Source organism: Oncorhynchus mykiss, chromosome 1, assembly GCF_057628025.1.
Source record: "Oncorhynchus mykiss isolate SJ-2025 chromosome 1, ASM5762802v1, whole genome shotgun sequence".
Taxonomy (NCBI): Eukaryota; Metazoa; Chordata; class Actinopteri; order Salmoniformes; family Salmonidae; genus Oncorhynchus; species Oncorhynchus mykiss.
Window position 1 is genome coordinate 1,338,644 of NC_143022.1, and position 27,975 is coordinate 1,366,618.

Genomic DNA, 27,975 nt, shown 5'->3' on the forward strand with positions numbered 1-27,975 from the left:
TAGCTGCGCCCGTATTAAACAGGAGTTAAATTATTTTATTAAACAAATTGACCAATAGCATTTATATAAATAATGAAAAGAGCAGGTTCTAGTATCGATCCCTGGGGAACACCTTTACGTACTTCAAGAAATTCGGACTCAGGACATCGTGATTGATGTCATGAGCTCAGGCCAGTGGAGGACAACTTGTTCAATAAAAAAAGCAGTATCAAACACTTTTGACAGATCCACAAACAGGAAGCACAACTCATTTTAGCATCTCAAGCACAATTATGTCCCTCTAAGTCCTCTTCATGTTGACATGCTTCTGTCCAGCCCGTGACAGACTCCTTCCCTGTGTATCCTCTCTCCTTCAGTTCATACAGGATTGGCTGAAGAAAACAGACCCCATAACAGTCTTGCTGCTTCTCAGTTCCTCTTCCCTTGGCACCAGTCTGCCATCGTAGTTTTTCCCCATGATTTTCAGGCACCTGGATGAAAAGGAAAAAATGGCGCAGCTAAAGTTAGCAAATTCCTTCTCAAGCTAAAATAACAGGCCTGCTGCTCAATGGGTAGTAACAGGCCTGCTGCTCAATGTGTAATAACAGCCTCCCACCTCCTCCACTCTGTGAAAGGTGCCGGCTTACAGACCTGCCGGTCTCCCTCCCCTTTGTCTGGTCTCCCTCCTCCCCTGTGTCTGGTGTCTGGTCTCCCTCCTCCCCTGTGTCTGGTGTCTGGTCTCCCTCCTCCCCTGTGTCTGGTCTCCCTCCTCCCCTGTGTCTGGTGGCTGGTCTCCCTCCTCCCCTGTGTCTGGTGGCTGGTCTCCCTCCTCCCCTGTGTCTGGTGGCTGGTCTCCCTCCTCCCCTGTGTCTGGTGGCTGGTCTCCCTCCTCCCCTGTGTCTGGTGGCTGGTCTCCCTCCTCCCCTGTGTCTGGTGGCTGGTCTCCCTCCTCCCCTGTGTCTGGTGGCTGGTCTCCCTCCTCCCCTGTGTCTGGTGGCTGGTCTCCCTCCTCCCCTGTGTCTGGTGGCTGGTCTCCCTCCTCCCCTGTGTCTGGTGGCTGGTCTCCCTCCTCCCCTGTGTCTAGTGACTGGTCTCCCTCCTCCCCTGTGTCTGGTGCTGGTCTCCCTCCTCCCCTGTGTCTGGTGCTGGTCTCCCTCCTCCCCTGTGTCTGGTGCTGGTCTCCCTCCTCCCCTGTGTCTGGTGCTGGTCTCCCTCCTCCCCTGTGTCTGGTGCTGGTCTCCCTCCTCCCCTGTGTCTGGTGCTGGTCTCCCTCCTCCCCTGTGTCTGGTGCTGGTCTCCCTCCTCCCCTGTGTCTGGTGCTGGTCTCCCTCCTCCCCTGTGACTGGTGCTGGTCTCCCTCCTCCCCTGTGACTGGTGCTGGTCTCCCTCCTCCCCTGTGACTGGTGCTGGTCTCCCTCCTCCCCTGTGACTGGTGCTGGTATCCCTCCTCCCCTGTGACTGGTGTATGGTGCCGTTCTCCCTCCCCTGTGACTGGTGCTGGTCTCCCTCCTCCCCTGTGACTGGTGTATGGTGCTGGTCTCCCCCTGTGACTGGTGCTGGTCTCCCTCCTCCCCTGAGACTGGTGTATGGTGCTGGTCTCCCTCCCCCTGTGACTGGTGTATGGTGCTGGTCTCCCCCCTGTGACTGGTGCTGGTCTCCCTCCTCCCCTGTGACTGGTGTATGGTGCTGATCTCCCTCCCCTGTGACTGGTGTATGGTGCTGGCCTCCCTCCCCTGTGACTGGTGTATGGTGCTGGCCTCCCTCCCCTGTGACTGGTGTATGGTGCTGGTCTCCCTCCCCTGTGACTGGTTCTGGTCTCACTCCCCTGTGACTGGTGCTGGTCTCCCTCCCCTGTGTCTGGTGCTGGTCTCCCTGTGACTGGTGTATGGTGCTGGTCTCCCTCCCCCCTTGTGACTGGTGTATGGTGCTGGTCTCCCTCCCCCCCTGTGACTGGTGTATGGTGCTGGTCTCCCTCCCCCCTGACTGGTGTATGGTGCTGGCCTCCCTCCCCTGTGACTGGTGTATGGTGCTGGTCTCCCTCCCCCCTGCGAATGGTGCTGGCCTCCCTCCCCCCCTGTGACTGGTGTATGGTGCTGGTCTCCCTCTCCTCCTGTGAATGGTGCTGCCCCACTCCCCCCGTGACTGGTGTATGGTGCTGGTCCCCCTCCCCCCTGTGAGTGGTGCTGGCCTCCCTCCCCCCTGTGACTGGTGTATGGTGCTGGTCTCCCTCCCCCCCTGTGAATGGTGTATGGTGCTGGCCTCCCTCCTCCCCTGTGTCTGGTGGCTGGTCTCCCTCCTCCCCTGTGTCTGGTGGCTGGTCTCCCTCCTCCCCTGTGTCTGGTGGCTGGTCTCCCTCCTCCCCTGTGTCTGGTGGCTGGTCTCCCTCCTCCCCTGTGTCTGGTGGCTGGTCTCCCTCCTCCCCTGTGTCTGGTGGCTGGTCTCCCTCCTCCCCTGTGTCTGGTGGCTGGTCTCCCTCCTCCCCTGTGTCTGGTGGCTGGTCTCCCTCCTCCCCTGTGTCTAGTGACTGGTCTCCCTCCTCCCCTGTGTCTGGTGCTGGTCTCCCTCCTCCCCTGTGTCTGGTGCTGGTCTCCCTCCTCCCCTGTGTCTGGTGCTGGTCTCCCTCCTCCCCTGTGTCTGGTGCTGGTCTCCCTCCTCCCCTGTGACTGGTGCTGGTATCCCTCCTCCCCTGTGACTGGTGTATGGTGCCGTTCTCCCTCCCCTGTGACTGGTGCTGGTCTCCCTCCTCCCCTGTGACTGGTGTATGGTGCTGGTCTCCCCCTGTGACTGGTGCTGGTCTCCCTCCTCCCCTGAGACTGGTGTATGGTGCTGGTCTCCCTCCCCCTGTGACTGGTGTATGGTGCTGGTCTCCCCCCTGTGACTGGTGCTGGTCTCCCTCCTCCCCTGTGACTGGTGTATGGTGCTGATCTCCCTCCCCTGTGACTGGTGTATGGTGCTGGCCTCCCTCCCCTGTGACTGGTGTATGGTGCTGGCCTCCCTCCCCTGTGACTGGTGTATGGTGCTGGTCTCCCTCCCCTGTGACTGGTTCTGGTCTCACTCCCCTGTGACTGGTGCTGGTCTCCCTCCCCTGTGTCTGGTGCTGGTCTCCCTGTGACTGGTGTATGGTGCTGGTCTCCCTCCCCCCTTGTGACTGGTGTATGGTGCTGGTCTCCCTCCCCCCCTGTGACTGGTGTATGGTGCTGGTCTCCCTCCCCCCTGACTGGTGTATGGTGCTGGCCTCCCTCCCCTGTGACTGGTGTATGGTGCTGGTCTCCCTCCCCTGTGACTGGTGTATGGTGCTGGCCTCCCTCCCCCCCTGTGACTGGTGTATGGTGCTGGTCTCCCTCTCCTCCTGTGAATGGTGCTGCCCCACTCCCCCCGTGACTGGTGTATGGTGCTGGTCCCCCTCCCCCCTGTGAGTGGTGCTGGCCTCCCTCCCCCCCTGTGACTGGTGTATGGTGCTGGTCTCCCTCCCCCCCTGTGAATGGTGTATGGTGCTGGCCTCCCTCCCCCCCTGTGACTGGTGTATGGTGCTGGCCTCCCTCCCCCCCATGTGACTGGTGTATGGTGCTGGTCTCTCTCCCCCCCTGTGGCTGGTGTATGGTGCTGGTCTCCCTCCCCCCCTGTGTATGGTGCTGGCCTCCCTCCTCCCTGTGAATGGTGCTGGCCTCCCTCCCCCCCTGTGACTGGTGTATGGTTCTGGTCTCCCTCCCCCCCTGTGACTGGTGTATGGTGCTGGTCTCCCTCACCCCCTGTGAATGGTGCTGGCCTCCCTCCCCCCTGTGACTGGTGTATGGTGCTGGCCTCCCTCCCCCCCTGTGACTGGTGTATGGTGCTGGCCTCCCTCCCCCCTGTGACTGGTGTATGGTGCTGGTCTCCCTCCCCCCCTGTGACTGGTGTATGGTGCTGGTCTCCCTCCCCCCTGTGACTAGCAACATACACCAGTCACAATTGGGGAGGGAGGCCAGCACCATACACCAGTCAAAGGGAGACCAGCACCAGACACAGGGGAGGGAGACCAGCACCAGTCACAGAGGAGGGCGACCAGCACCAGTCAGAGGGGAGGAGGGAGACCAGCACCAGTCACAGGGGTAGACCAGCACTATACACCAGTCACAGGGGAGGAGGGAGACCAGCACCAGTCACAGGGGAGGGAGACCAGCACCATACACCAGTCACAGGGGAGGGAGACCAGCACCAGTCACAGGGGAGGGAGACCAGCACAATACACCAGTCACAGGGGAGGGAGACCAGCACCATACACCAGTCACAGGGGAGGGAGACCAGCACCATACACCAGTCACAGGGGAGGGAGGCCAGCACCATACACCAGTCACAGGGGAGGGAGGCCAGCACCATACACCAGTAACAGGGGAGGGAGACCAGCACCATACACCAGTCACAGGGGAGGAGGGAGACCAGCACCAGTCACAGGGGGGAGACCAGCACCATTCACAGGGGGGAGGGAGACCAGCACCATACACCAGTCACAGGGGAGGAGGGAGACCAGCACCGGTCACAGGGGGGAGCCAGCACCATACACCAGTCACAGGGGAGGAGGGAGACCAGCACCAGTCACAGGGGAGGGAGACCAGCACCATACACCAGTCACAGGGGACGGAGACCAGCACCAGTCACAGGGGAGGAGGGAGACCAGCACCAGTCACAGGGGAGGAGGGAGACCAGCACTCCTCCACTGTGACTGGTGCTGGTCTCCCTCCTCCCCTGTGACTGGTGCTGGTATCCCTCCTCCCCTGTGACTGGTGTATGGTGCCGTTCTCCCTCCCCTGTGACTGGTGCTGGTCTCCCTCCTCCCCTGTGACTGGTGTATGGTGCTGGTCTCCCCCCTGTGACTGGTGCTGGTCTCCCTGCTCCCCTGTGACTGGTGCTGGTCTCCCTCCTCCCCTGTGACTGGTGCTGGTCTCCCTCCTCCCCTGTGACTGGTGCTGGTCTCCCTCCTCCCCTGTGACTGGTGCTGGTCTCCCTCCTCCCCTGTGACTGGTGCTGGTCTCCCTCCTCCCCTGTGACTGGTGCTGGTCTCCCTCCTCCCCTGTGACTGGTGCTGGTCTCCCTCCTCCACTGTGACTGGTGCTGGTCTCCCTCCCCTGTGACTGGTGTATGGTGCTGGTCTCCCTCCCCTGTGACTGGTGCTGGTCTCCCTCCTCCCCTGTGACTGGTGCTTGTCTCCCTCCTCCCCTGTGACTGGTGCTGGTCTCCCTCCTCCCCTGTGACTGGTGCTGGTCTCCCTCCTCCCCTGTGACTGGTGTATGGTGCTGGTCTCCCTCCCCTGTGACTGGTGCTGGTCTCCCTCCCCTGTGACTGGTGTATGGTGCTGGTCTCCCTCCCCCCCTGTGAATGGTGTATGGTGCTGGTCTCCCCCCTGTGACTGGTGCTGGTCTCCCTCCTCCCCTGTGACTGGTGTATGGTCTCCCTCCTCCCCTGTGACTGGTGCTGGTCTCCCTCCTCCCCTGTGACTGGTGCTGGTCTCCCTCCTCCCCTGTGACTGGTGCTGGTCTCCCTCCCCTGTGACTGGTGCTGGTCTCCCTCCTCCCCTGTGACTGGTGCTTGTCTCCCTCCTCCCCTGTGACTGGTGCTGGTCTCCCTCCCCCCCTGTGACTGGTGCTGGTCTCCCTCCTCCCCTGTGACTGGTGCTGGTCTCCCTCCTCCCCTGTGACTGGTGCTGGTCTCCCTCCCCTGTGACTGGTGTATGGTGCTGGTCTCCCTCCCCTGTGACTGGTGCTGGTCTCCCTCCTCCCCTGTGACTGGTGTATGGTGCTGGTCTCCCCCCTGTGACTGGTGCTGGTCTCCCTCCTCCCCTGTGACTGGTGTATGGTGCTGGTCTCCCTCCCCCCTGTGAATGGTGTATGGTGCTGGTCTCCCCCCTGTGACTGGTGCTGGTCTCCCTCCCCTGTGACTGATGTATGGTGCTGGTCTCCCTCCCCTGTGACTGGTGCTGGCCTCCCTCCCCCCTTGTGACTGGTGTATGTTGCTAGTCTACCCCTGTGACTGGTGCTGGTCTCCCTCCTCCCCTGTGACTGGTGCTGGTATCCCTCCTCCCCTGTGACTGGTGTATGGTGCCGTTCTCCCTCCCCTGTGACTGGTGCTGGTCTCCCTCCTCCCCTGTGACTGGTGTATGGTGCTGGTCTCCCCCCTGTGACTGGTGCTGGTCTCCCTGCTCCCCTGTGACTGGTGCTAGTCTCCCTCCTCCCCTGTGACTGGTGCTGGTCTCCCTCCTCCCCTGTGACTGGTGCTGGTCTCCCTCCTCCCCTGTGACTGGTGCTGGTCTCCCTCCTCCCCTGTGACTGGTGCTGGTCTCCCTCCTCCCCTGTGACTGGTGCTGGTCTCCCTCCTCCCCTGTGACTGGTGCTGGTCTCCCTCCTCCCCTGTGACTGGTGCTGGTCTCCCTCCTCCACTGTGACTGGTGCTGGTCTCCCTCCCCTGTGACTGGTGTATGGTGCTGGTCTCCCTCCCCTGTGACTGGTGCTGGTCTCCCTCCTCCCCTGTGACTGGTGCTTGTCTCCCTCCTCCCCTGTGACTGGTGCTGATCTCCCTCCTCCCCTGTGACTGGTGCTTGTCTCCCTCCCCTGTGACTGGTGCTGGTCTCCCTCCTCCCCTGTGACTGGTGCTGGTCTCCCTCCTCCCCTGTGACTGGTGCTTGTCTCCCTCCCCTGTGACTGGTGCTGGTCTCCCTCCTCCCCTGTGACTGGTGCTGGTCTCCCTCCCCTGTGACTGGTGTATGGTGCTGGTCTCCCTCCCCTGTGACTGGTGCTGGTCACCCTCCTCCCCTGTGACTGGTGTATGGTGCTGGTCTCCCCCCTGTGACTGGTGCTGGTCTCCCTCCTCCCCTGTGACTGGTGTATGGTGCTGGTCTCCCTCCCCCCGTGTGAATGGTGTATGGTGCTGGTCTCCCCCCTGTGACTGGTGCTGGTCTCCCTCCTCCCCTGTGACTGGTGTATGGTCTCCCTCCTCCAATGTGACTGGTGCTGGTCTCCCTCCTCCCCTGTGACTGGTGCTGGTCTCCCTCCTCCCCTGTGACTGGTGCTGGTCTCCCTCCCCTGTGACTGGTGTATGGTGCTGGTCTCCCTCCCCTGTGACTGGTGCTGGTCTCCCTCCTCCCCTGTGACTGGTGCTTGTCTCCCTCCTCCCCTGTGACTGGTGCTGGTCTCCCTCCTCCCCTGTGACTGGTGCTGGTCTCCCTCCTCCCCTGTGACTGGTGCTGGTCTCCCTCCTCCCCTGTGACTGGTGCTGGTCTCCCTCCTCCCCTGTGACTGGTGCTGGTCTCCCTCCTCCCCTGTGACTGGTGCTGGTCTCCCTCCTCCCCTGTGACTGGTGCTGGTCTCCCTCCCCTGTGACTGGTGTATGGTGCTGGTCTCCCTCCCCTGTGACTGGTGTATGGTGCTGGCCTCCCTCCCCTGTGACTGGTGTATGGTGCTGGCCTCCCTCCCCTGTGACTGGTGTATGGTGCTGGTCTCCCTCCCCTGTGACTGGTGTATGGTGCTGGTCTCCCTCCCCTGTGACTGGTGTATGGTGCTGGTCTCCCTCCCTTGTGACTGGTGCTGGTCTCCCTCCCCTGTGTCTGGTGCTGGTCTCCCTCCCCTGTGTCTGGTGCTGGTCTCCCTGTGACTGGTGTATGGTGCTGGCCTCCCTCCCCCCTTGTGACTGGTGTATGTTGCTAGTCTCCCTCCCCCCTTGTGACTGGTGTATGGTGCTGGTCTCCCTCCCCCCCTGTGACTGGTGTATGGTCCTGGTCTCCCTCCCCCCCTGACTGGTGTATGGTGCTGGCCTCCCTCCCCTGTGACTGGTGTCTGGTGCTGGTCTCCCTCCCCCCTGTGACTGGTGTATGGTGCTGGTCTCCCTCTCCTCCTGTGAATGGTGCTGCCCCCCCCCCCCCCGTGACTGGTGTATGGTGCTGGTCTAACTCTCCTCCTGTGAATGGTGCTGGTCTCCCTCCTCCCCTGTGACTGGTGCTGGTCTCCCTCCTCCCTTGTGACTGGTGCTGGTCTCCCTCCTCCCCTGTGACTGGTGCTGGTCTCCCTCCTCCCCTGTGACTGGTGCTGGTCTCCCTCCTCCCCTGTGACTGGTGCTGGTCTCCCTCCTCCCCTGTGACTGGTGCTGGTCTCCCTCCTCCCCTGTGACTGGTGCTGGTCTCCCTCCTCCCCTGTGACTAATGCTGGTCTCCCTCCTCCCATGTGACTGGTGCTGGTCTCCCTCCCCTGTGACTGGTGTCTGGTGCTGGTCTCCCTCCCCTGTGACTGGTGTCTGGTGCTGGCCTCCCTCCCCCCCTGGCCCTGAAGGCTGGGCTTGTCAGAGGAGATGTATGGTGACAGACTGAGCCCAGACTCATACAATGGTCCCTATGTTCAGTTCTCGCCAGCAGGGCAGGCCTGCTGCTGCCTGGGGGTGTGATTCAGTTCCTGCCAACCCCCCCCTCCCTCCCTCCCTCCCTACCAGAGGCCTTTATAAACATCAGTCCCTCATTAGTGCCTTACCTCCCTAACCTTACTCTATTTGCACACACTGTAGATGGATATTTCTGTTGTGTTATTGATTGTACGTTTGTTTATGTGTAACTCTGTGTTGTTGTTTGTGCTGCACTGCTTTGCTTTATCTTGGCCAGGTCACAGTTGTAAATGAGAACTTGTTCTCAACTGGCCTACCTGGTTAAATAAAGGTGTTCTCAACTGGCCTACCTGGTTAAATAAAGGTGAAATAAAACATTTTTTTTTAAATAAATTAGGAGGAAGAAAATATTTCCCTACCATTCCGTTTCCCGTCAGAAGGACTCAGTGAAGCCTACATAGTACAGTCTACCCTCTGACGTGCCGGAGGAGTGTTGTGATGATGTTAACCTGGTCAGTTATAGGTCTTACTGCGGTACTAGTGGGTCTAACTGCAGTACTAGTGGGTCTAACTGCAGTACTGTGAGGTCTATGGGTCTTACTGCGGTACTAGTGGGTCTATGGGTCTAACTGCAGTACTAGTGGGTCTAACTGCAGTACTGTGAGGTCTATGGGTCTTACTGCGGTACTAGTGGGTCTATGGGTCTTACTGCGGTACTAGTGGGTCTAACTGCAGTACTGTGAGGTCTATGGGTCTTACTGCAGTACTAGTGGGTCTATGGGTCTAACTGCAGTACTAGTGGGTCTAACTGCAGTACTGTGAGGTCTATGGGTCTTACTGCGGTACTAGTGGGTCTATGGGTCTTACTGCGGTACTAGTGGGTCTAACTGCAGTACTGTGAGGTCTATGGGTCTTACTGCGGTACTAGTGGGTCTATGGGTCTTACTGCGGTCCTAGTGGGTCTATGGGTCTTACTGCGGTACTAGTGGGTCTATGGGTCTTACTGCGGTACTAGTGGGTCTATGGGTCTTACTGCAGCACTAGTAGGTCTATGGGTCTTACTGCAGTACTAGTGGGTCTAACTGTAGTACTGTGAGGTCTATGGGTCTTACTGCGGTACTAGTGTGTCTATGGGTCTTACTGCAGTACTAGTGGGTCTATGGGTCTTACTGCAGTACTAGTGGGTTTATACGTCTTACTGCGGTCCTAGTGGGTCTATGGGTCTTACTGCGGTCCTAGTGGGTCTATGGGTCTTACTGCAGTACTAGTGGGTCTATGGGTCTTACTGCGGTACTAGTGGGTCTATGGGTCTTACTGCAGTACTAGTGGGTCTATGGGTCTTACTGCAGTACTAGTGGGTCTATGGGTCTTACTGCAGTACTAGTGTGGTTTTACAATCCATTGATCTCATCCTGAGATGTTTCATGCTGATCTCAGACTGAGGTGATATTTCTAATAATACTTGGCTGGACAAAGTCACCCCAGAGCGGAGGGCACAACTTGGCTTGTTCAACCGGGTAATTCATGTGTGATAACAGATATGTGTGAGATATCAGACACTCCTGTGGTTGTGTGTGGTTACTTCATAGTCTGTGGACTCTAGTGGTTAGTCAGGACTTAGATACTAACTGACATGGAACAGAGTCCATTCCCTGACTACAGTGAAATAGGCCTACCGCCTACTCCGGAGATATGCATTGGCTTGGGACAGTGATCCCCAGGCATCTATTTCATTAATGCACACAGCTTTTTCACTAATACAATGTTGAAAAGACTACATCACTATTTATTGTTACCAATATGACCAATAGAATAACAAATTCAAACTGCTGTTTCATCATGATATCTTGTTGCTGTTAACCTACATTATAAGGCTGCGTTGAGACAATGACTTATCAATGACCCAAGTCCAGCTCAGTTAATCCCTAACATTGTGACGCTGAGTTGTCATAATGCTTCAGGCAAATGTACATTACACCCGGGGTGTTGGTAGACACAATGTACGTCACCTAATATATGTCCCTCTAACTGCCTGAAAGCCTCTGTTGATCCTACAGCTGTTGTCTGCAGTAATCATGTGCCTATGAACAAGAGTTACACTGTTAGCACTAAGGAGGTGTGTCCTATAGGAAGACCACTGTTAACACTGAGGAGATGTGTCCTAGTAGGAAGACCCCTGTTAACACTGAGGTGGTGTGTCCTATAGGAAGACCACTGTTAGCACTGAGGTGGTGTGTCCTAGTAGGAAGACCACTGTTAACACTGAGGAGATGTGTCCTAGTAGGAAGATCACTGTTAACACTGAGGTGGTGTGTCCTATAGGAAGACCACTGTTAGCACTGAGGTGGTGTGTCCTAGCAGGAAGACCACTTAACACTGAGGTGGTGTGTCCTAGCAGGAAGACCACTGTTAACACTGAGGTGGTGTGTCCTAGTAGGAGGACCACTTAACACTGAGGTGGTGTGTCCTAGCAGGAAGACCACTTAACACTGAGGTGGTGTGTCCTAGCAGGAAGACCACTGTTAACACTGAGGAGGTGTGTCCTAGCAGGAAGACCACTGTTAACACTGAGGTGGTGTGTCCTATAGGAAGACCACTGTTAACACTGAGGAGGTGTGTCCTAGTAGGAAGACCACTGTTAACACTAAGGAGGTGTGTCCTAGTAGGAAGACCACTGTTAACACTGAGGTGGTGTGTCCTAGTAGGAAGACCACTGTTAACACTAAGGAGGTGTGTCCTAGTAGGAAGGCCACTGTTAACACTGAGGTGGTGTGTCCTAGTAGGAAGACCACTGTTAACACTGAGGTGGTGTGTCCTATAGGAAGACCACTGTTAACACTGAGGAGGTGTGTCCTAGTAGGAAGACCACTGTTAGCACTGAGGTGGTGTGTCCTAGTAGGAAGACCACTGTTAACACTGAGGTGGTGTGTCCTATAGGAAGACCACTGTTAACACTGAGGAGGTGTGTCCTAGTAGGAAGACCACTGTTAGCACTGAGGTGGTGTGTCCTAGTAGGAAGACCACTGTTAACACTGAGGTGGTGTGTCCTATAGGAAGACCACTGTTAACACTGAGGAGGTGTGTCCTAGTAGGAAGACCACTGTTAACACTGAGGTGGTGTGTCCTATAGGAAGGCCACTGTTAACACTGAGGTGGTGTGTCCTAGTAGGAAGACCACTGTTAACACTGAGGCAGTGTGTCCTAGTAGGAAGACCACTGTTAACACTGAGGTGGTGTGTCCTAGTAGGAAGACAACTGTTAACACTGAGGCAGTGTGTCCTAGTAGGAAGAACACTGTTAACACTGAGGTGGTGTGTCCTAGTAGGAAGACCACTGTTAACACTAAGGAGGTGTGTCCTAGTAGGAAGACCACTGTTAACACTAAGGAGGTGTGTCCTAGTAGGAAGGCCACTGTTAACACTGAGGTGGTGTGTCCTAGTAGGAAGACCACTGTTAACACTGAGGCAGTGTGTCCTAGTAGGAAGACCACTGTTAACACTGAGGTGGTGTGTCCTAGTAGGAAGACCACTGTTAACACTGAGGTGGTGTGTCCTAGTAGGAAGACCACTGTTAACACTGAGGCAGTGTGTCCTAGTAGGAAGACCACTGTTAACACTGAGGTGGTGTGTCCTAGTAGGAAGACCACTGTTAACACTGAGGTGGTGTGTCCTATAGGAAGACCACTGTTAACACTGAGGTTGTGTGTCCTAGTAGGAAGACCACTGTTAACACTGAGGAGGTGTGTCCTATAGGAAGACCACTGTTAACACTGAGGTGGTGTGTCCTAGTAGGAAGACCACTGTGTGCATCTCACCCTGCATTAATAAAAAATAACCTGAGTATGTCTGTCTACCTCTGCCAGTAAAGTAATAAAAACAACCAAGCTTCCCAGAAATGTGTTAAAAATAGCCCGCGGTAATATACAGTGCCTTGCGAAAGTATTCGGCCCCCTTGAACTTTGCGACCTTTTGCCACATTTCAGGCTTCAAACATAAAGATATAAAACTGTATTTTTTTGTGAAGAATCAACAACAAGTGGGACACAATCATGAAGTGGAACGACATTTATTGGATATTTCAAACTTTTTTAACAAATCAAAAACTGAAAAATTGGGCGTGCAAAATTATTCAGCCCCTTTACTTTCAGTGCAGCAAACTCTCTCCAGAAGTTCAGTGAGGATCTCTGAATGATCCAATGTTGACCTAAATGACTAATGATGTTAAATACAATCCACCTGTGTGTAATCAAGTCTCCGTATAAATGCACCTGCACTGTGATAGTCTCAGAGGTCCGTTAAAAGCGCAGAGAGCATCATGAAGAACAAGGAACACACCAGGCAGGTCCGAGATACTGTTGTGAAGAAGTTTAAAGCCGGATTTGGATACAAAAAGATTTCCCAAGCTTTAAACATCCCAAGGAGCACTGTGCAAGCGATAATATTGAAATGGAAGGAGTATCAGACCACTGCAAATCTACCAAGACCAGGCCGTCTCTCTAAACTTTCAGCTCATACAAGGAGAAGACTGATCAGAGATGCAGCCAAGAGGCCCATGATCACTCTGGATGAACTGCAGAGATCTACAGCTGAGGTGGGAGACTCTGTCCATAGGACAACATTCAGTCGTATATTGCACAAATCTGGCCTTTATGGGAGAGTGGCAAGAAGAAAGCCATTTCTTAAAGATATCCAGAAAAAGTGTTGTTTAAAGTTTGCCACAAGCCACCTGGGAGACACACCAAACATGTGGAAGAAGGTGCTCTGGTCAGATGAAACCAAAATTGAACTTTTTGGCAACAATGCAAAACGTTATGTTTGGCGTAAAAGCAACACAGCTGAACACACCATCCCCACTGTCAAACATGGTGGTGGCAGCATCATGGTTTGGGCCTGCTTTTCTTCAGCAGGGACAGGGAAGATGGTTAAAATTGATGGGAAGATGGATGGAGCCAAATACAGGACCATTCTGGAAGAAAACCTGATGGAGTCTGCAAAAGACCTGAGACTGGGACGGAGATTTGTCTTCCAACAAGACAATGATCCAAAACATAAAGCAAAATCTACAATGGAATGGTTCAAAAATAAACATATCCAGGTGTTAGAATGGCCAAGTCAAAGTCCAGACCTGAATCCAATCGAGAATCTGTGGAAAGAACTGAAAACTGCTGTTCACAAATGCTCTCCATCCAACCTCACTGAGCTCGAGCTGTTTTGCAAGGAGGAATGAGAAAAAATGTCAGTCTCTCGATGTGCAAAACTGATAGAAACATACCCCAAGCGACTTACAGCTGTAATCGCAGCAAAAGGTGGCGCTACAAAGTATTAACTTAAGGGGGCTGAATAATTTTGCACGCCCAATTTTTCAGTTTTTGATTTGTTAAAAAAGTTTGAAATATCCAATAAATGTCATTCCACTTCATGATTGTGTCCCACTTGTTGTTGATTCTTCACAAAAAAATACAGTTTTATATCTTTATGTTTGAAGCCTGAAATGTGGCAAAAGGTCGCAAAGTTCAAGGGGGCCGAATACTTTCGCAAGGCACTGTATGTAGCTTAAGAAGCAAGGTTCATGAAGTCAATAATTTGCTAGTAACAGATCACATTCATATTCTGAAACTCAGCTAGATAATACCTTAGATGATACAGTTTTAGTAATAGAAGGTTATAACATCTACAGAAAATATAGAAATGCCAAAGGTGGAGGTGTTGCTGTTTATATTCAGAACCACATTCCTGTAAAGAATAGAGAGGATCTCATGTTAAATACTGTTGTAGTAATATGGCTACAGGTTCATCTGCCTCACCTAAAGACCATTATGATGGGAAGCTGCTATAGACAGTCAGTATCTGGATAATGTTAAATACTGTTGAAGTAATATGGCTACAGGTTCATCTGCCTCACCTAAAGCCCATTCTGGTGGGAAGCTGCTATAGACCACCAAGTACTAACAGTCAGTATCTGGATAATGTTAAATACTGTTGAAGTAATATGGCTACAGGTTCATCTGCCTCACCTAAAGCCCGTTCTGGTGGGAAGCTGCTATAGACCACCAAGTGCTAACAGTCAGTATCTGGATAACGTGTGAAATGCTTGATAATGTATGTGACATCAACAGAGAGGTATATTTTCTGGATGATTTAAATATTGAGTGGCTTTCATCAAGCTGCCCACTCAAGGAAAAGCTTTAAAGTGTAAACAGCACAGGAATGAAATCAGCAACATGTATTAATGTAGTGATCACATCTTTACTAATGCTGCAGAACTCTGCTCTAAAGCAGCATCCAGATCCATCAGATGTAGTGATCACATCTTTACTAATGCTGCAGAACTCTGCTCTAAAGCAGCATCCAGATCCATCAGATGTAGTGATCACATCTTTACTAATGCTGCAGAACTCTGCTCTAAAGCAGCATCCAGATCCATCAGATGTAGTGATCACATCTTTACTAATGCTGCAGAACTCGGCTCTAAAGCAGCATCCAGATCCATAGGATGATGTGATCACAATATAGTAGCCATAACCAGGAAAACTTAAGTTCCAAAGGCTGGAACTAATATAGTGTATAAGAGGTCAGGCTGGGCCTAATATAGTGTATAAGAGGTCAGGCTGGGCCTAATATAGTGTATAAGAGGTCAGGCTGGGCCTAATATAGTGTATAAGAGGTCAGGCTGGGCCTAATATAGTGTATAAGAGGACAGGCAGGGCCTAATATAGTGTATAAGAGGACAGGCTGGGCCTAATATAGTGTATAAGAGGACAGGCTGGGCCTAATATAGTGTATAAGAGGACAGGCAGGGCCTAATATAGTGTATAGGAGGTCAGGCTGGGCCTAATATAGTGTATAAGAGGTCAGGCTGGGCCTAATATAGTGTATAAGAGGACAGGCTGGGCCTAATATAGTGTATAAGAGGACAGGCTGGGCCTAATATAGTGTATAGGAGGTCAGGCTGGGCCTAATATAGTGTATAAGAGGACAGGCTGGGCCTAATATAGTGTACAAGAGGTCAGGCTGGGCCTAATATAGTGTATAAGAGGTCAGGCTGGGCCTAATATAGTGTATAAGAGGACAGGCTGGGCCTAATATAGTGTATAAGAGGACAGGCTGGGCCTAATATAGTGTATAAGAGGACAGGCTGGGCCTAATATAGTGAATAAGAGGTCAGGCTGGGCCTAATATAGTGTATCAGAGGTCAGGCTGGGCCTAATATAGTGTATAAGAGGTCAGGCTGGGCCTAATATAGTGTATAAGAGGTCAGGCTGTGCCTAATATAGTGTATAAGAGGTCAGGCTGGGCCTAATATAGTGTATAAGAGGTCAGGCTGGGCCTAATATAGTGTATAGGTCAGGCTGGGCCTAATATAGTGTATAAGAGGACAGGCTGGGCCTAATATAGTGTATAAGAGGTCAGGCTGGGCCTAATATAGTGTATAAGAGGACAGGCTGGGCCTAATATAGTGTATAAGAGGACAGGCTGGGCCTAATATAGTGTATAAGAGGACAGGCTGGGCCTAATATAGTGAATAAGAGGACAGGCTAGGCCTAATATAGTGTATAAGAGGTCAGGCTGGGCCTAATATAGTGTATAAGAGGTCAGGCTGGGCCTAATATAGTGTATAGGAGGTCAGGCTGGGCCTAATATAGTGTATAGGTCAGGCTGGGCCTAATATAGTGAATAAGAGGACAGGCTGGGCATAATATAGTGTATAAGAGGTCAGGCTGGGCCTAATATAGTGTATAAGAGGTCAGGCTGGGCCTAATATAGTGTATAGGTCAGGCTGGGCCTAATATAGTGTATAAGAGATCAGGCTGGGCCTAATATAGTGTATAAGAGGTCAGGCTGGGCCTAATATAGTGTATAAGAGGTCAGGCTGGGCCTAATATAGTGTATAGGAGGTCAGGCTGGGCCTAATATAGTGTATAAGAGGTCAGGCTGGGCCTAATATAGTATATAGGAGGTCAGGCTGGGCCTAATATAGTGTATAAGAGGTCAGGCTGGGCCTAATATAGTGTATAGGAGGTCAGGCTGGGCCTAATATAGTGTATAAGAGGTCAGGCTGGGCCTAATATAGTATATAGGAGGTCAGGCTGGGCCTAATATAGTGTATAAGAGGACAGGCTGGGCCTAATATAGTGTATAGGAGGTCAGGCTGGGCCTAATATAGTGTATAAGAGGACAGGCTGGGCCTAATATAGTGTATAAGAGGACAGGCTGGGCCTAATATAGTGTAAAAGAGGTCAGGCTGGGCCTAATATAGTGTATAAGAGGACAGGCTGGGCCTAATATAGTGTATAAGAGGACAGGCTGGGCCTAATATAGTGTTTAAGAGGACAGGCTGGGCCTAATATAGTGTATAAGAGGACAGGCTGGGCCTAATATAGTGTATAAGAGGACAGGCTGGGCCTAATATAGTGAATAAGAGGACAGGCTGGGCATAATATAGTGTATAAGAGGTCAGGCTGGGCCTAATATAGTGTATAAGAGGTCAGGCTGGGCCTAATATAGTGTATAGGTCAGGCTGGGCCTAATATAGTGTATAAGAGGACAGGCTGGGCCTAATATAGTGTATAGGAGGTCAGGCTGGGCCTAATATAGTGTATAAGAGGACAGGCTGGGCCTAATATAGTGTATAAGAGGACAGGCTGGGCCTAATATAGTATATAGGAGGTCAGGCTGGGCCTAATATAGTGTATAAGAGGACAGGCTGGGCCTAATATAGTGTATAAGAGGTCAGGCTGGGCCTAATATAGTGTATAAGAGGACAGGCTGGGCCTAATATAGTGAATAAGAGGACAGGCTGGGCCTAATATAGTGAATAAGAGGACAGGCTGGGCCTAATATAGTGTATAAGAGGTCAGGCTGGGCCTAATATAGTGTATAAGAGGTCAGGCTGGGCCTAATATAGTGTATAGGAGGTCAGGCTGGGCCTAATATAGTGTATAAGAGGTCAGGCTGGGCCTAATATAGAGTATAGGAGGTCAGGCTGGGCCTAATATAGTGTATAAGAGGTCAGGCTGGGCCTAATATAGTATATAGGAGGTCAGGCTGGGCCTAATATAGTGTATAAGAGGTCAGGCTGGGCCTAATATAGTGAATAAGAGGACAGGCTGGGCCTAATATAGTGTATAAGAGGTCAGGCTGGGCCTAATATAGTGTATAAGAGGTCAGGCTGGGCCTAATATAGTGTATAGGAGGTCAGGCTGGGCCTAATATAGTGTATAAGAGGTCAGGCTGGGCCTAATATAGTGTATAGGAGGTCAGGCTGGGCCTAATATAGTGTATAAGAGGTCAGGCTGGGCCTAATATAGTGTATAGGAGGTCAGGCTGGGCCTAATATAGTGTATAAGAGGACAGGCTGGGCCTAATATAGTGTATAAGAGGTCAGGCTGGGCCTAATATAGTGTATAGGAGGTCAGGCTGGGCCTAATATAGTGTATAAGAGGACAGGCTGGGCCTAATATAGTGTATAAGAGGTCAGGCTGGAACTAATATAGTGTATAAGAGGACAGGCTGGGCCTAATATAGTGTATAAGAGGTCAGGCTGGGCCTAATATAGTGTATAAGAGGTCAGGCTGGAACTAATATAGTGTATAAGAGGACAGGCTGGGCCTAATATAGTGTATAAGAGGTCAGGCTGGAATTAATATAGTGTATAAGAGGTCATTCAATAAGTTTTGTAGTGATTCCTATGTTGTTGATGTAAATCATATTTGCTGGTCTGTGGTGTGTAATGAGGAGCAACCAGACGCTGCTGGTCTGCGGTGTGTAATGAGGAGCAACCAGATGCTGCTGGTCTGCGGTGAGTAATGAGGAGCAACCAGACACTGCTGGTCTGTGGTGTGTAATGAGGAGCAACCAGACACTGCTGGTCTGTGGTGTGTAATGAGGAGCAACCAGACGCTGCTGGTCTGTGGTGTGTAATGAGGAGCAACCAGACGCTGCTGGTCTGTGGTGTGTAATGAGGAGCAACCAGACGCTGCTGGTCTGCGGTGTGTAATGAGGAGCAACCAGACGCTGCTGGTCTGCGGTGTGTAATGAGGAGCAACCAGACGCTGCTGGTCTGTGGTGTGTAATGAGGAGCAACCAGACGCTGCTGGTCTGTGGTGTGTAATGAGGAGCAACCAGACGCTGCTGGTCTGTGGTGTGTAATGAGGAGCAACCAGACCCTGCTGGTCTGTGGTGTGTAATGAGGAGCAACCAGACGCTGCTGGTCTGTGGTGTGTAATGAGGAGCAACCAGACGCTGCTGGTCCGTGGTGTGTAATGAGGAGCAACCAGATGCTGCTGGTCTGTGGTGTGTAATGAGGAGCAACCAGACGCTGCTGGTCTGCGGTGTGTAATGAGGAGCAACCAGACGCTGCACTTGACATATTTGCCTATCCCAGTTACTAATAAGCATGAACCCATTAAGAAAACGACTAAGTAAAAACTGTTCTATCCCTGTGGATTGATGAGGAATAGAAAACTGGTATGGTGTAGAGGGATGAGGCAAAATAGATGGCAAATAAGTCTGGCTGTACAATCAAAATTGCAAACGTACTGCAGAAATCATGTGACCAAACTGAATAGAAAGGGGAAGAACCGACACTATGAAACAAAGATAAGTCAAAAGCTTTGGAGCACCTTAAATTACATCCATTTATTGAATCAGATGTCTCATTCATCACAAAACCCACTGATCTTTCCAACTACTTCAATGATTTTTTTCATTGGCAAGACAAACTTAGGGACGACATGCCAGCAACAAACGCTGACACTGCACAAGTATAAACGGACTTATGAAAGACGAGCATTTACATGTTTAGTTCCGTAAAGTTAGTATGGAAGAACAAATTATTGTTGTCTATCAACAATGACGAGCCACCGGGGTCTGACAACCTGGATGGAATAATAGCAGACGATATTTGCCAGATCTTCAATTTATGCCTACTAGAGAGTGTGTACCCTCAGGCCTGGAGGGAAGCGAAAGTCATTCCTCTACCTAAGAATAGTAAAGCCCCCTTTACTGGCTCAAATAGCCGACCAATCAGCCTGTTACCAACTCTTAGTAAACTTCTGGGGAAAATTGTGTTTGACCAGATACAATGCTATTTTACAGTAAACAAATTGACAACAGACTTTAATAACGCTTATAGGGAAGGACACTCAACAAGCTCAGTTACACAAATGACTGATGATTGGCTGTGAAAAATGTATGATAAAATGATTGTGGGGTCTGTTTTTGTTAGAATTCTTGCGGCTTTTGACATTATTGATCATAGTCTATTGTTGGAAAAACATGTTATGGCTTTGTGTTATGGCCCATGTTATAATGTGTTGTTATGTTGTGTTGCTACCATGCTATGTTGTCATGTTGTATTGCTACCATGCTATGTTGTTATGTTGTGTTGTCATGTTGTGTTGCTACCATGCTGTGGTGTGTTGCTACCATGCTATGTTGTGTTGTCATGTTGTTGCTACCATGTTGTGTTGTTATGTTGTGTTGTCATGTTGTGTTGCTACCATGCTATGTTGTGTTGTCATGTTGTATTGCTACCATGCTATGTTGTTATGTTGTGTTGCTACCATGCTATGTTGTTATGTTGTGTTGCTACCATGCTATGTTGTCATGTTGTGTTGCTACCATGCTATGTTGTTATGTTGTGTTGCTACCATGCTATGTTGTTATGTTGTGTTGCTACCATGCTATGTTGTTATGTTGTGTTGCTACCATGCTATGTTGTCATGTTGTGTTGCTACCATGCTATGTTGTTATGTTGTGTTGCTACCATGCTATGTTGTTATGTTGTGTTGCTACCATGCTATGTTGTTATGTTGTGTTGTCATGTTGTGTTGCTACCATGCTGTGGTGTGTTGCTACCATGCTATGTTGTGTTGTCATGTTGTGTTGCTACCATGTTGTGGTGTGTTGTGTTGCTATCATGCTGTGGTCATGTGTTGCTGACATGCTGTGGTATCATGTTGTGTTGCTACCATGCTGTGGTGTGTTGCTACCATGCTATGTTGTGTTGCTACCATGCTGTGGAGTCATGTTGTGTTGCTACCATGCTGTGGTGTGTTGCTACCATGCTATGTTGTGTTGCTACCATGCTGTGGAGTCATGTTGTGTTGCTACCATGCTGTGGTGTGTTGCTACCATGCTATGTTGTGTTGCTACCATGTTGTGGTGTCATGTTGTGTTAATAACATGCTATGTTGTCATGTTGTGTTGTCATGTTGTGTTGCTGCCATATTGTGGTGTCATGTTGTGTTGCTACCATGCTATGTTGTGTTATCATGTGTTGCTACCATGCTATGTTGTGTTGTCATGTTGTGTTTCTGCCATGCTGTGGTCATGTTGTGTTGCTACCATGCTATTGTGTCATGTTGTGTTGCTACCATGCTATGGTGTCATGTTGTGTTGCTACCATGCTATGTTGTCATGTTGCTACCATGCTATGTTGTCATGTTGTGTTGCTATCATGCTGTGGTGTCATGTTGTGATGCTACCAAGCTATGTTGTCATGTGTTGCAACATAGCAACACATGTCAGGAGGCCTTTTGACTTTTGGTAGGCCATCAATGTAAATAAGAATTTGTTTCTTAACCGACTTGCCTAGTTAAATAAAAAGGTTAAATAAAATTTTAATTGTGGATAAAGAGCAACATGTCTAAACAGAACACAGAGGGTGTTCTTTAATGGAAGCCTCTCCAACATAATCTAGGTAGAATCAGGAATTCCCCAGGGCAGCTGTCTAGGCCCCTTACTTTTTTCAGTCTATGCTAAAGACGGCGTCCATGTATGCAGATGACTCAATGCAATACACATCAGCTACTACAGTGACTGAAATGACAGCAACACTTAAAAAGCTGCAGTTAATCTCAGAATGGGTGGCAAGGAATAAGTTTGCCCTAAATATTTCAAAAACTAAAATAATTGTATTTGGGACAAATCATCCACTAAACCTCAACTAAATCTTGTCATGAATACTGTGGATATTGAGCAAGTTGAGGTGACTAAACTGCTTGGAGTAACACTAGATTGTAAACTGTCATGGTCAAAACATATTGATGCAGTAGTAGCTAAAATGAGGGAGAAGTCTGTCTATAATAAAGCGATGCTCTGCCTTCTTAACACTATCAACAAGGCAGGTCCTGTTCAGTCATGTGGTCAGGTGCCACAAAGAGGGACTCAGAACAGGGCAGCACGGCTGGCCCTTGGATGTACACAGAGAGCTAACATTAATGACATGCATGTCAATCTCTCCTGACTCAAATAGGAGGAGAGATTAACTTCATCAGTTCATTGTATTTGTGAGAGGTATTGACATATTGAATGCACAGAGCTGTCTATCTGAACTACTGGCACACAGCTCAGACACCCATGTATACCCCACAAGACATGCCACCAGAGGTCTGTCTGAACTACTGGCACACAGCTCAGACACCCATGTATACCCCACAAGACATGCCACCAGAGGTCTGTCTGAACTACTGGCACACAGCTCAGACACCCATACATACCCCACAAGACATGCCACCAGAGGTCTCTTCACAGTCCCCAAGCCCAGAACAGACTATGGGAGGCTCCCAGTACTACATAGAGCCATGACTACATGGAACTCTATTCCACAGTACTACATAGAGACATGACTACATGGAACTCTATTCCACAGTACTACATAGAGCCATGACTACATGGAACTCTATTCCACAGTCCTACATAGAGCCATGACTACATGGAACTCTATTCCACATCAGGTAACTGATGCAGCAGTAGAATCAGATTTAAAAACAGATAAAAATACACCTTATGGAACAGCGGGGACTGTGAAGAGACACAAACAAGCACATGCATACACACACACAATAACATACGCACTATCCAAACATGTACACATGGATTTTGTGTTATAGATAAGTGATAGTAATAGAGCAGAGGCCTGAGGGCACACACTTAATATGTTGTGAAATCTGTTATGAATGTATTCTAATGTTTTTAACATGTAAAACTGCCTTCATTTTGCTGGAGCCCAGGAAGAGTAGCTGCTGCCTTGGCAGAGTCTTGGAGAGTCACACACAGTTGACCCATATAGTGGCCTTCAGAAAGTATTCATACCCCTTGACTTATTTCACATTTTGTTGTTACAGCCTGAATTCAAAATGGATTAAATATGTTTCTCACCCATTTACACACAATACCCCATAATGACGTCACAATACCCCATAATGACGTCACAATACCTCATAATGACAAAGTGAAAACATGTTTTTAGAAATGTTAGCTAATGTATTGATAATGAAATACAGAACTCTCATTTTCATAAGTATTCACAGCCCTGAGTTAGAATCACCTTTGGCAGCGATTACAGCTGTGAGTCTTTCTGGGTCTCTAAGAGCGATTACAGCTGTGAGTCTCTCTGGGTCTCTAAGAGCGATTACAGCTGTGAGTCTCTCTGGGTCTCTAAGAGCGATTACAGCTGTGAGTCTCTCTGGGTCTCTAAGAGCGATTACAGCTGTGAGTCTTTCTGGGTCTCTAAGAGCGATTACAGCTGTGAGTCTCTCTGGGTCTCTAAGAGCGATTACAGCTGTGAGTCTCTCTGGATCTCTAAGAGCGATTACAGCTGTGAGTCTCTCTGGGTCTCTAAGAGCGATTACAGCTGTGAGTCTTTCTGGGTCTCTAAGAGCGATTACAGCTGTGAGTCTTTCTGGGTCTCTAAGAGCGATTACAGATGTGAGTTATTTTTTTTAAATTCTTCAATTTCTCAGTTCAAGTGCTTCAACTCCGTTTTACCTTGAATTAGTCCTTTTGTAAGTTTTTCTAGGTAAGCCATTCTTCAGGCTCTGTCAAGTTGGTTGTTGATCATTGCTTAACAGACATTTCCAAGCCGATGTAGCCCTTTCCTACAGTCAAATGACCGAATGGCCTCATGGGTGGAATGTTAGAAAAAAATGTCCTTTTCTTATTATTTTTTATGCCACAAATCCGGTGTTTCTATGTCAAATGGTTTCGTTATAGTTCAGTCTTCTGTGATGTATATAAAGTGTAATATTGGGATGCAAACTCTATATTATATATTTCAACTTTTTTTTCAACTTTCAACTTTATCTGACATGGTACAGGTGTCCTCTTTTTAAGCCCATAACCATGTGTGTGTTTTGTTTTAAAGTAGATTTATTTAAGACTACCAATAAACACTGTGATTCTGATTTAGCCCACTGCAGTAAAAGGCTCAATCAAAACTGTGACGAGGCCACTCAGGAACATTTAATGTCGTCTTGGTAAACAATGCCAGTGTAGATTTGACCTTTTGTTCTAGGTTATTGTCCTGCTGAGAGCTGAATTTGTCTCCCAGTTTTTTCCCAGGTTGTCCTCTAGGAATTTGCCTGTGTTTGGCTCTATTCAGTTTCTCTTTATCCTAGAAAAATTCCTTGCCGATGACAAGCATACCCATAACATGATGCAGCCACCACCATGCTTGAAAATATGAAGAGTGGTACTCAGTGATGTGTTTGCCCAAAAAAATAAAGCTTTGTATTCAGGACAGAAAGTTAATTTCTTTGCCACATTTTTTGCAGTTTTACTTTAGTGCCTTGTTGCAAACAGGATGCTTGTTTTGGAATATATTTATTATGTTCTGGTTTCCTTATTTTCACTCTGTCAGTTAGGTTGGTATTGTGGAGTAACTACAATGTTGTTGATCCATCCTCTGTTTCTCCTATCACAGCCATTGAACTCCGTGACTGTTTTAAAGTTACCATTGGCCTCATGGTGAAATCCTTCATCATCATCATCATCATCATCACAGGCCTACAAACCATTATCATCATCACAGGCCTACAAACCATTATCATCATCACAGGCCTACAAACCATTATCATCACAGTCCTACAAACCATTATCACAGTCCTACAAACCATCATCATCCCCACCACAGGCCTACAAACCATCATCATCACCACCACAGGCCTACAAACCATCATCATCACCACCACAGGCCTACAAACCATCATCATCATCACCACCACAGGCCTACAAACCATCATCATCATCATCACCACCACAGGCCTACAAACCATCATCATCATCACCACCACAGGCCTACAAACCATCATCATCACCACCACAGGCCTACAAACCATCATCATCATCATCACCACCACAGGCCTACAAACCATCATCATCATCATCATCACCACCACAGGCCTACAAACCATCATCATCATCATCACCACCACAGGCCTACAAACCATCATCATCATCATCATCACCACCACAGGCCTACAAACCATCATCATCATCATCATCACCACCACAGGCCTACAAACCATCATCATCATCACCACCACAGGCCTACAAACCATCATCATCACCACCACAGGCCTACAAACCATCATCATCACCACCACAGGCCTACAAACCATCATCATCACCACTACAGGCCTACAAACCACCATCACCACCACAGGCCTACAAACCACCATCACCACCACAGGCCTACAAACCACCATCATCACAGGCCTACATACCATCATCATCACTGGCCTACAAACCATCATCATGACAGGCCTACAAACCATTATCATCACAGGCCTACATACCATCATCATCACATACCTACAAACCATCATCATCATCACAGGCCTACAAACCATCATCATCATCATCACAGGCCTACAAACCATCATCATGACAGGCCTACAAACCATCATCATGACAGGCCTACAAACCATTATCATCACAGGCCTACAAACCATCATCATCACATACCAACAAACCATCATCATCACCACCACAGGCCTACAAACCATCATCATCATCATCACCACCACAGGCCTACAAACCATCATCATCATCATCATCACCACCACAGGCCTACAAACCATCATCATCATCATCATCATCACCACCACAGGCCTACAAACCATCATCATCATCACCACCACAGGCCTACAAACCATCATCATCACCACCACAGGCCTACAAACCATCATCATCACCACCACAGGCCTACAAACCATCATCATCACCACTACAGGCCTACAAACCACCATCACCACCACAGGCCTACAAACCACCATCACCACCACAGGCCTACAAACCACCATCATCACAGGCCTACATACCATCATCATCACTGGCCTACAAACCATCATCATGACAGGCCTACAAACCATTATCATCACAGGCCTACATACCATCATCATCACATACCTACAAACCATCATCATCATCACAGGCCTACAAACCATCATCATCATCATCACAGGCCTACAAACCATCATCATGACAGGCCTACAAACCATCATCATGACAGGCCTACAAACCATTATCATCACAGGCCTACATACCATCATCATCACATACCAACAAACCATCATCATCACCACCACAGGCCTACAAACCATCATCATCATCATCACCACCACAGGCCTACAAACCATCATCATCATCATCATCACCACCACAGGCCTACAAACCATCATCATCATCATCACCACCACAGGCCTACAAACCATCATCATCATCACCACCACAGGCCTACAAACCATCATCATCACCACCACAGGCCTACAAACCATCATCATCATCACCACCACAGGCCTACAAACCATCATCATCACCACTACAGGCCTACAAACCACCATCACCACCACAGGCCTACAAACCACCATCACCACCACAGGCCTACAAACCACCATCATCACAGGCCTACATACCATCATCATCACTGGCCTACAAACCATCATCATGACAGGCCTACAAACCATTATCATCACAGGCCTACATACCATCATCATCACATACCTACAAACCATCATCATCATCACAGGCCTACAAACCATCATCATCATCATCACAGGCCTACAAACCATCATCATGACAGGCCTACAAACCATCATCATGACAGGCCTACAAACCATTATCATCACAGGCCTACATACCATCATCATCACATACCAACAAACCATCATCATCATCATCACAGGCCTACAAACCATCATCATGACAGGCCTACAAACCATCATCATGACAGGCCTACAAACCATTATCATCACAGGCCTACATACCATCATCATCACATACCTACAAACCATCATCATCATCATCATCACAGGCCTACATACCTCCATCACCACCATCTTGATGCTGTAATGTCTATGTTTGATCCACACTGTTCTTCTGATAGCCCAGTTGTCTCATGACCTCACTGCAGTAGTCTTCCACTTGGGAGATCTGCTCAATGTTCAACCGCTCTCTCCATGCGAAGATGGCTTCCTTAGCGTCTCTGGACGATATTACAAACGGTTTGTCTGAGGAGTAACCGTGTCCGTGGGTCATGTTCAACACGAACTTATCCATGGCAGGAAAGGATGAGAGTTTGGAGAAGCTGTAGAGTCTCCTGAGTTCCTCCATGGGGTGTAGAACCAAGTCCTCGTAGCGGATCTTGATGTAATTCCTCTTCACCCAGGGGGGCGCGTTCATCATGAGCATCATGTCGTTCAGCCAGTTGTCACATATTAGCTCCATTGCGCTAGATACATAATTCTCTGCCCGGTTCCCCCTGTTGTTTGGCACCAGTAGACGCTTGTATTTCTCCGTCTGTTTTTTACTCCTCAGTACCTGTATGCTCTCCTTGACCAGAGCTTGTTTCGATTTCAGTCGTGAATTGTGCACTGCCCGCGGGTCTCTAAACAACTGAATGATCTGGAGATTTAAAGCGGGATCTCTCATTAACGGGACGAGTACACCGAGGTCCAGAACCCGCACACCTTTGATTACCACGACGCGGTACTTCTTGCACTCCCTCTCCAACTCTTTGATATCTTTCCTTGGACACTTCCCACAGACGTCATCTTGGACTAATCCCACGTCGTTTCTCTTGTACGCCTCGCATAGAGGTTCAGAGCAGATCACTTTGTTCTTTCTCCATCCAAATATAAAAGACGTGGTGATATTTTGGCTCCCTGTGTACAGTTTTAAAACTGAGAAGTCGCATCGTAATAACGCCTTCATCATATCACGCACGGCTCCTTGCAGACTGACCGCATCTCCTGGATAGAGAGCCTGCCATATATGCCACATGGGCTCGTAGAGGTAAAACACATCGGGGTGTTGATTGAATAACTCTCCTAAGAACGATGACCCCGTCCTCCATGTAGCATGTAAATAAACGTGTATTTTAGACTGGCTCCTGTTGACTACCGTCTCTTCCACGGTAGCCGTAGTGTTGCTGAACTTGTCCCCGTTATTCCACACATCGAGGTCGGGGCACCTCGGCTGTTGCTTGCCATGTTTAATATGCCCTGATTTACTCCTGTAGTCCAGCATATACGGAATTAACAGAAGTAACACGGAATATCCTATAATTAAAATGAAGTATTTCTTCTGTAGCCTCCTTTTCATTTCCCTCTCTCACAGATAGACAGGGCTGTTGTTGGGTTCGATGCCGCTCTGTGAAGGCTGAGACCAACAAGAAGAAAGAGTTGAACAATAAATGATTTAGACACGCCCACTCAAATGACGACATAAAAGCCCACGGTCACAGGTTCAAAATAAAAGCCCAGTTATATAGTTTCAGTCTAGTGTGCATTCATGTAGCCTTTTTTTTCCCTTTTTTTTTTTTAATAAAACGTTTTTTCGAATCATATTTATGTATAGCTAGGCCTATATAAATGTT

At 49.4% G+C, this 27,975-nt stretch overlaps 1 protein-coding gene across 1 annotated transcript; it reads right to left on the bottom strand.

Moving 5' to 3' along the window:
- chst7 (carbohydrate sulfotransferase 7) lies at positions 1 to 27,799 on the bottom strand. The gene is made up of 2 exons (XM_021584115.3): positions 26,423 to 27,799; positions 1 to 470 (listed from the first exon to the last, which is right to left on the bottom strand). Exon 1 carries the CDS (start codon positions 27,699 to 27,701, stop codon positions 26,454 to 26,456), a length of 1,248 nt encoding a protein of 415 aa, XP_021439790.2. The 5' UTR covers positions 27,702 to 27,799; the 3' UTR covers positions 1 to 470; positions 26,423 to 26,453.
- Positions 27,800 to 27,975: the final 176 nt, after the last annotated feature.